The sequence below is a fragment of the Macaca mulatta genome, chromosome 9, assembly GCF_049350105.2.
Source record: "Macaca mulatta isolate MMU2019108-1 chromosome 9, T2T-MMU8v2.0, whole genome shotgun sequence".
NCBI classification, from domain to species: Eukaryota; Metazoa; Chordata; class Mammalia; order Primates; family Cercopithecidae; genus Macaca; species Macaca mulatta.
In genome coordinates, this window is record NC_133414.1 from 19,597,306 (window position 1) to 19,607,040 (window position 9,735).

The 9,735-nt window shown below is 41.1% G+C and overlaps 1 protein-coding gene across 2 annotated transcripts in view; it reads left to right on the plus strand.

Moving 5' to 3' along the window:
* Positions 1–3,800, plus strand: part of SLC39A12 (solute carrier family 39 member 12) — an 80,547-nt gene extending 76,747 nt beyond the window's left edge. For both annotated transcript variants that reach the window (XM_001092136.4, XM_001092018.4), the window contains one exon: positions 3,218–3,800. In XM_001092136.4, coding sequence (XP_001092136.1) covers positions 3,218–3,346 — 129 coding nt within the window. In that variant the 3' untranslated portion in view covers positions 3,347–3,800. The remainder of the gene's footprint in view (positions 1–3,217) is intronic.
* The last annotated feature ends 5,935 nt before the right edge of the window (positions 3,801–9,735 follow it).

The window sequence follows — 9,735 nt, forward strand, 5'->3', positions numbered from 1 at the left end:
AAAATGAGGAGAAGGAGGAGGAGAGGGAACTACCCAAGGTCTTATTCCATATTTGGAAATTAGATTAATCAAAGTTTGAGCCTGTAAATGACCACAGAGGGTATAACTGCATCTCCTCACAGATGCAGTTTGAGATGCAGCTTACTGGGATAAAGGAAGGTGGTGGCCTATGTTGTCTGGCTTTAGAGAAAACTATTAAAAAATACTTAAAACTGTTAAGAAGCAAAGGTATTGGGGCTGAGTGCAGTGACTTGTGCCTGTAATTCCAACACTTTGGAAGGCTGAGGCGGGAAGATCAGTTGAGCCCCAGTGTTTGAGATCAGCCTGGGCAACATAGCAAGAGATCGTCTCTACTGAAAATTTTAAAATTAGCTGGGTAGGGTAGTGTGCACCTACAGTTTTAGCTACTCAGGAGGCTGAAGTGGGAGGATTGCTTGATCCCAAGAGTTCAAGGCTACAGTGAGCTATGATCACATCACTGCACTCTAGCCTGGGCAACCGTGAGACCCTGAATCAAAAAAAAAAAAGAAAGAAAAAAAAAGTATTGGAAAATTCCAATGCATGTACCTTGTTAATCCCTCAAGAGTACCATCAAATGCAAGCTCTTTGAGAACAAATATTATTTCTTCCCTACACATATAAGCCTTAATATAACCTAGAATTCTGCCATGTCCACTGTGGATGTTGAATTAATATCAAGGCATTTAGAAACCAAAACACTGTGAATGTTGAGCTAATATCAAGGCATTTACTAAATGAAAGATACTCATTCACTACATAGGAAGAAATGGGGAAAGTTCATCATAAATCCATTGTTAACTGTATGAGCAACTTGTAACAATTACATCTAGTTCAAACATTAAATAAATGGAATTTAAAGCATATATGTAATATATAAAACATAAAATCAAATGTTTCAGCTGCTTCTTGCCAAGGCATTTTACTACAAAATTGAAAATATAGACTATGTTTTATCCACATTCCATAGATTTTCCAAAATGTCATTTTGAATTTATAATTGATGAATTAGATAAGATTTTTCTAATGTATAGGATGTTTAAACATGGCATAAAGACATGAAAAGGGCATATAATTTGTTTAAAATGGTCCACCCAGGAGAGCAGTTCTGGAACCTACTTTGTCGTTGAGTCCATTGCTGCATGCTGGGATGTGAGATGGCGGGTCATAGTAAACCACACTCATGCCATTGAAGTAACTACCTAAGATGAAGACATATCTCAAACAGAGCATTCAGGATGCTCCTTTCCATGTACTTAAAAATGTGTCAACCTGGCCGGGCATGGTGGCTCATGCCTGTAATCCCAGCACTTTGGGAGGCCAAGGCAGGTGGATCACCTGAGGTCAGGAGTTCAAGACCAGCCTGGCCAACATGACAAAACCCTGTCTCTACTAAAAATACAAAGTTAGCCAAGCATGGTGGTGGATGCCTATAGTCCCAGCTACTCGGGAGGCTGAGGCAGGAGAATCGCCAGAACCCGGGAGGCAGAGGTTGCAGTGAGCCGAGATCGTGCCACTGTACTAGGAGACAAGAGTGAAACTCCATCTCAAAAAAAAAAAAAAAAAGGGTCAAACCATTTTCTATTGCCATAAACCTAAAGTCCGTGGTCATTCATTTGAACCATAAAATCATCTGAGTCGTTCTCTACTGGAAGTGATTTTTATCCCCCAGGGAACATTTGACCATGTCTGGAGGCATTTTTGGTTGTCATGATTGGGGGCAGAGGTACAGCTGACATCTAGTAGGAGCCAGAGATACTGCTACACATCCTCTAATGGACAGGAGAGGGGTCTCACAAAAAAGAATTATCTGGTCCAAAATGGCAAGATTGAGTTAAATCTCCAGTCCTCGTTGACCCGAGCCTGTGACCCAATAGAAACGACTGTGTAATGAAAGAGGTATGCTTGCTCTGACCTCAGGGTGAGGGCTTTGAAATAATTTGAGACAAATACACCTTGGGGCACTTCACATACGTGCTTGAGTGAACCTTTCCCTCTTAATGGTGTTAGGGCATTTCACAGACATGAAATAGTTGTCATGTGTTTCTCTGAGAATAAAATATAGCCACAGGACAGCCTGGTCAACACAGTGAAACTCTGTCTTTACCAAAACACACAAAAAATCAGCCGAGTGTGGCGGCACATGCCTGTAGTCCTAGCTACTCAGGAGGCTGAGGTAGGAGAATCGCTTGAACCCGGGAGGCAGACGTTGCGGTGAGCCATGATCCTGCCACTGCACTCCAGCCTGGGTGACAGAGTGAAACTCTGTCTCAAAAAAATAAATTATATATATATAGATATATATACACATAAACACACATCATATATATGTGTATATATGTATATATGTGTGTATATATATGTGTGTGTGTATGTTTATATATATATAGCCACAGGGGATGATGTCCTCACTGTTCTAAAGATCAGGAAGACCTTAGTCATCCCTCTCTCTCCTTTTCTTCCTCCCTTCCTTCCTCCCTTCCCCCCATATATATGTATATATGCTTGGTCATATATACATATATGCCTTACGTCAACCCGTGCATATAGTAGTTTTATAAACCTAAAAGAACAGTCCAAAATAATACCTTTCATGCATTATCTACTTCACATTTAAACATTTTCTGAAAAGTAAGAGTTGGGCTTGTTTTTGGTTGGCAACTATGTCATTTTAAGACTTCTGCCAAAGGCCAGGTGCAGTGGTTCATGCCTATAATCCCCAGCACTTTGGGAGGCTGCAACAGGCAGGCTGCTTGAGCCCAGGAGCTCGAGACCAGTCTGGGCAACATAGGGAAACCCCATCTCTACAAAAAATGCAAACATTAGCTGGTCGCGGTGGCTCGGACCTGGAAGGCTGAGGTGAGAGGATCGCTTGAGCCCAGGAGGTAGCAGTGAAATGTGATCACAGGCATTGCACTCCAGCCTGGGTGACAGAACAAAGACCCTGCCTCAAAAGAAAAGAAAAAAAAAAAAAAAAAAAGACTGCCAATTCTGGGATCCTCATAAGCACAATCAAATGGCTTAATTTTAGCTTACATTTCCAAGTCATGGTAGAGTAGGTATTCAGCATTTTGTAACTGTTTTGGGAATTTTAAAGGTTATTAAGTTCTGAATAACAGTCGCTCATGTTTTCCCACCAAGCTTTTCCCAGCAGTTGAATATATCTGGATCTTATTCTGGTTTTTTATTCTTTTTTTAGCTTCCTGAAATGACTCATGTTCAAACACAACGACCCTGGATGATGTTTCTCCTGCAAAATTTTGGATTGATCCTAGGTTGGCTTTCTCTCCTACTCTTGGCTATATATGAGCAAAATATTAAAATATAAGTTGGGATCATCAACGTCTTTCAAAAATGCATTTATATAGTCTTTGTTTCTTTCATTGCACTCTATAGTGATTTTTAAATTAAGAATTTTTTATCTTAGGCAAAGTGTGTATCTTTCAATTCATTAACTTATTAATTTTATAATGCAGTTTTATTTTTGGAAACATATAAGTATCAGACTGTCCTTAATTGAAATTTTGTCTTTGGTTTCCAACACCGTGATGAAACTCTTGCTTTTTAAAAAGTAGTTGGTAAATTCTGCATGAATTCTAGTAAATTTTTAAAAAATAGACTGTTTCCCTAGAAAGAATGTTTGTTTGTAGCATTTAAAGGGGACAGATGCCTGTTGGGATAAAATCAACTGCTACTTCTTTGATGTTAATTTTTTTTCCCTGTGCAATTATAAACTGTAAGCAAGTTAAGTGACAAGCAAATGTAATAAAGACTAGTTTTAATATGGTGGTTTTTATTACCTTCTGTTACTGGATGTCAGATTCTGAGTCATCTCTTAAAAACCCAATATATAGTTCACCCACTGACTCTAGAGCGCTCATGAACAAGCCATCTTGGGAGGCCTAAAGGATAACATGTCAGCATTCTTCCATGTAAGTCGTCAAATGAAATCTGTTCCAGGCAAGGGGAGGTGGAAACATAAGATGAAGTTCAAAATTTTTAAAATAACAAAACTGGAGTCAGGCAGTAGATGAATGCCTAAACTCTCACAGATTTAACAGAGGATATTTATGGGAATAATCTCACTAACAAGTGAGATATATTTTATCTTCTTTCTGAGGAAACAGAATCCTGAACAGGATTTCAGTAGGTAAGTTCATGAAAACATGCAATTTACTGATAACCTAACGAAAGTATTAAAACAGAAAACAACACTGGCTTTAGTCATTTTTCTTAGAAAATGGATGCCTTATATTTTTCTTATTTTTTAAATGATACGTCTTGACAAGGGAGAAAAGTCCATTTTACTGCCGAAATGACTCATGGTGCTTAGTCAAAAACTTCTCTCCTATCTCTTACTCGCCAGTAGGTTTTTTTGTTTGTTTGTTTTTGCTTTTTGTTTGTTGTTGTTGTTGTTTTGCTATGCCCTACGCAAACACAATATTTTTTTTTCAACTACCTTTCTTTGATTTCAAAACGAGGTGGATTTCTTCTCCAGTTGTCTTTAGAGCTTAATTTAAGCAAGGGCCATGCATCATCATCGGATAGTGCAATCGTTCTAAAACTTTGGCACAAACAAGAATTAACCAGAATACTTACGTATGAAAAGCACAAATTGGCCAAGCATGGCGGTTCATGCCTGTAATCCCAATGCTTTTGGAGGCCGAGGCAGGAGGATCATTTGAGACCACCAGGAGTTTGAAACCAGCCTGGACAACATAGCAAGACCTCATCTCTACCAAAAAAAAAAAAAAAGTTAGCCAAGTGTGGTGGTGCATGCCTGTAGTCCTAGCTGCCAGGGAGGCTGAGGTGGGAGGATCATTTGAGCCCAGGAGTTCAAGGCTGCAGTGAGCTATGGTGGTACCTTTGTACTCTAGCCTCGGCAACAGAGCAAGATCCTATCTCAGGCACTAAACAAAAACACAGATTTGCTGGGCTCCATCCATCAATTCTGATTTTGTAGGTCTGGAGTGAGGCCTGTGACCTTGATTTTGAACCACTTCCACGTGACGCTGCTTCTGCTGGATGGGGTACCACTCAGTACCACTGGTGTGATAGACGTTGGGCTGACTTGGCTTCAAGAAAGTTTAGGCACACACCTCTGTTGCCCAAGAGTCAAGTCATGTGCTTTGGAGTAAGTAGGCTAATACGTCTACAAACCATGTGCTAGATGCGAGTTCCTGGGCTAAAACTCTCTTTTCTTTGTCTGCTTGCCATGGGACATCAGATCAATCCCAGGAATTACTGGATTAGGACTCCATGCAGCAGTTTCTCTCATATTCATATTTTCCCTAAAAGGTAAGCAGATTTGACACACAGAGCTTTGCCCTTTTTTTTTTAGAGGACAAACTGCAACTGAACAAAAATCTCTTTGTACAGGTCAGCATGGTGTGGAGGTCAAAATACTTGGCACTGTCTGTGTTTGGGTTTCTATGACTGGGTTCTGATTTTGACAGTAAGCTTTAATTTATGCCATTTTAATTAGAAAAGTTCTGATGGACGACTTTGTTCCAAGTTCAAGTTGGGAGTCATTTAGAGCTGGCTAAATTAAAATTTTTGGTATGAGCTGCTCACCTTCAAGTTAGAGTAAGTTAAATTTAACCCTCTGCTGAGGTTGGAAATAGGATGCAGAGAAGGTTAAAGGAAGTGAGCTGTCAGAAGGATTCAGAAGGACATCCTCAGGGGGTGTTTGCAGGCCTGTCACCAAAGAGCCTTTATTGTAAGCAGAAACCTGTGGTCATCTGCAGGAGTCATTTGAAGAGCAGTGTGCTGCCTTGGACCCTGAGGATACCTTTCTAGATCACCATCTCTCCCCTCCTCTGCCTTTTCACTGGTTTTGTATTCTTCTAAGTAGTTCAGGTTCCAGATAACAAACCCTAGCCTGAGATGGACCTCCAGCCACAAGCAGTCTTAGAATTGCTAGAAAATCACTATTCCTCAAAACTGAGTGGCAAGAATAAAAGGATGATGGGAACTATTTGCTTTCTAAATATGCACAGGGTCTAAATTTGACTCTCCATAGCGTCACTGCTTTAAGCTGTCTAAGTTATGTGTTACTCACTGATCGGTGGGGTGAATGGTGTTTTCCTTGAAACCAGATTTCTCAATAGCATCCGGGTATTTATGTTTCCCAAGCTTAAACTTAGCATTCCACTGTATTTCCACTTGGTGATTGACTTGCCGTTGTTGTTTTCTTCACTGAACTAGAAATGCTTCTGGAGAAAAATCAAAGTGCATATCACACAGAAATCTTATGTGAACATCTATCACCCATAGACAAGGTCATCTTTAGGGACGGGGAATTGGCCCGTGTTTCTGTAGTGCTGAGAGCAGAGCCTGGGAAGCTGGTTCCGCTGCTTCATGCTGGACAGGACAGAAGTCTTAGATAAATGTGTCCATCAATTGTGGTCACTACAAATCCCGCCCCCGCTTCCCAGAACCAGATTTGGAGGTGAGACTGTGCCTCTTCTTATGAGACACAGCTCCCTGGGTTCTGCACTTTGACAATTTCCTTTCCCCACCTAAACTGGAAAGGAAGGGCTGGGTCATGAGGCTACTAACCACTTGGGTAGATGGCACTAATCAGTTGGGTTCTAGGCAGTCATTAAGAATTCAGGCTCTAAACTACAATTTTGGTTCAAATCCCAGCTATACTGCCTAACAGCCTTGTAACTTCTTAGAACAAAAATTTCTTGTTATGTAAAATAGGGCTAAAAAGAGACGCTCCCTCACAGAATTGTGGTAAGATCAATATGGGATACTGCTCATAAAGCACTTAGCACTGTGCCTGGAAAATACTAGTGGCTCAATAAATGTTAATTTGTTATCACTAACATCATCATCACCACCACCATCCGTCTTCCCTTCTGTCATCACAGTTTCACAGTTTACCTCTCACTGCAGTACCTTTGGTCAATGAGACTTTTTTTTTTCTTGGTGGAAAATGGAGATCAAGCCTTTTTATATAACTGCAATCTTCAATAAGGTCTCCAAACCAGCTCCCACCAGCCCTTTGAAGTTGTCCTGAATGTTTTTTCATATTGATTCACTTCCAGAGCTGGAGACATGGGGGTCCCCTCTGGTGTGCCCCGTTCTGCCCATCCTTCCGGGCTTACAGGCAGCGTGAGACCCTCTCTTCTTCTTTATCGCTCATGACAAGTGAAAATTCATTATATTCCACTGCAGTTACACTTCTCAGGTTGAATAACAGAGACTCACAGAGAAGAAACTGTCTGAGGTCATTGTTATTGTCACAGTTTGATTTCAACTCAGGGAAGACAAAAAGCAGTTCAACTAATTTCTCCTATTACCAATGCACCTGCTGAGGAAATCAAACCACCTCTGAAAAGAGTCCAACACTATCAAGGTAAGCAGGGCATCTGCTCACTGGAGGCCTGGTCTTGTTTAAACAGCACTCCAGTGGGAGAGCAGACATTTTGGAGACTATCCGGGATTTCTTTTTTACTGACTAGATGGGTCTCACGGTCTCAGCATTTCCGTTAAATTTCAGGGTATGCAGAATGATCATAGACAGCCCACAATATCACATAGTGCTAGCCCTGGAACCAGCTTCAGAGATTTAATCCGACTCTTTGATTTATAATGGTGATGTAATAGCAGGTATTTTTACAGCACTTATTATATACCAGATACTGCTAATAGTGCTGTAAGAGAGTCGTTTAATTCTAAGAACCCTGTGATTATAGGTGTAATATGGTTTTCAATTCCATTTTACAGTCGAAGAAATTGAGGCCCAGAGAGGTTAATTAACTTGTTCAAGTTTACAGAGCTGAAGTAAGCTCCAGAGTCTGTGACATTAATCTCTACCTCCCACTCCCTCTGCAGAGAGAAACTGAGGTTCAATGTGTCTGAATTATTACCCAAGCTCTTATCTCTGGAAAGGAGTTTACCTAAGACTAAATTCTAGATCTCTGAATTCTAGTCTAGCAATCTTAACAATCTTTACCATCTTCCCTGGTCCTGCTCAATCAAGCCTTCTCACCTATAAGGTCTTAGTCATCTGAGGTCACTTTTACTATTCCAGTTCACGTTAATATCCCCCTATCGGGACCTGCAACCTATGCAGTAAGTTTTTGCGTTGCCTTCTGGGTTTTCTAATTGTTGATTTTTGGGATGGTAAAGAAAGTGATCAGAGGAGTTAGCTCCGGATCTAGCAGCAACTGTCTGTGAGTTTTCAGGCTTCCACTTCCTCCCCTGAAAAATGGGAGATTGGACTAGATGATCCTTTAAGATCTCAATGAATACAGGCCATTCAATCTTGTGCTAAGGACTCTCTCCCCAGTGGAAGGCGTGGTTTGTATCTTCCACCGCACATCAAACAGCACACAGCTTACGGCAGATTCTATTGTTCTTGTAGAAGCCATTAGTACAGTAGGTTGAAATAGTATTTCCCCAAAATTCACGTCCAGCTGGAACCTCAGAATGTAGCCTTATTTGGAAATAATGCCTCTGCAGATATAATTAGTTAAGGAGGATGAGATTGTATTGGTTTTAGGTGGACCCTAAATCCAATATGACTGGTGTCCTTGTAAGAAGAGGAGAGGACACGCACACAGGGAAGATGGCCAAGGGAAGACAGAGGCAGAGGATTGGATGATGCAGCTATAAGCCAAGGAATGCCAGAGATTGCCAGTAACCACCAGAAGCTAGAAAGAGGCAAGGAAGGATCCTTCCCTAGCACTTGCAGAGGAAGCCTGGCCCTGGTGACACCTGGATTTTGGATGTTAAGCCTCAAGAATTGTGACAGTACATTTCTGCATTTGAAGCTACCAGTTTGTGGTTACTGGTTGTACAGCAGCTGTAGGAAACTAATGAACTTTTTTTCTTTTCTTTTCTTTTGAGACAGAGTCTCGCTCTGTCTCCCAGGCTGGCGTGTAGTGGCATGATCTCGGCTCACTTCAACCTCCACCTCCCGGGTTCAAACAATTCTCCTGCCTCAGCCTCCCAAGTAGCTGGGACTACAGGTGTCCACCACCACACCTGGCTAAGTTTTGTACTTTTAGTAGAGACAGGGTTTCACCATGTTGGCCAGGCTGGTCTCTAACTCCTGACCTCAGGTAATACACTAGCCTTGGCTTCCCGAAGTGCTGGGATTACAGAAATGAGCCCCCATGCCAGGCTGGGAAACTAATGAACTTTCTAAAGGAAGAATATTCCCAAACATTAAAGCCCTTGGGATTCTCCTCGGCATAAATATTTGAAGAATTATATTTATAAAACCTAGGTTAAGGACTGCAAACTAGAAGGTGTTTCTAAGGGTCACTCTCTCTTTAGGTTCATTTTCTTCAACAAACTCAACAGACTGGACCCAACATAGAGAACATGGCTATTACCTTTGTAGATGACCCAAACCAAGAAGACACGTAACTATGTCTACAACAGAATGACGCTTCCAAAAAAGTGACAAGCTGAAAGCAACTTAAATGATGGATGATAGGGTTACGTAAACCTCACACAGAATGCCCTTTAGCCTATGAGAATGACACTACGGATCAGAAATCTACATACAGAGCAGCAGCTTTCAATATATAGGTTTATATTTTAAGCAATAAGACCTTTTTATTAAATAAAAATGTGTGCGGAATCTGCACAGATGCTCTTAAAACTGCCTTGGTGAAAGCCAAGGAATGGAAACCAGGACCCTAATGTTTTGGTCTCTCCCTTCCCTTTCTGTAGAAGTCTCCAAGGGATCCCTAC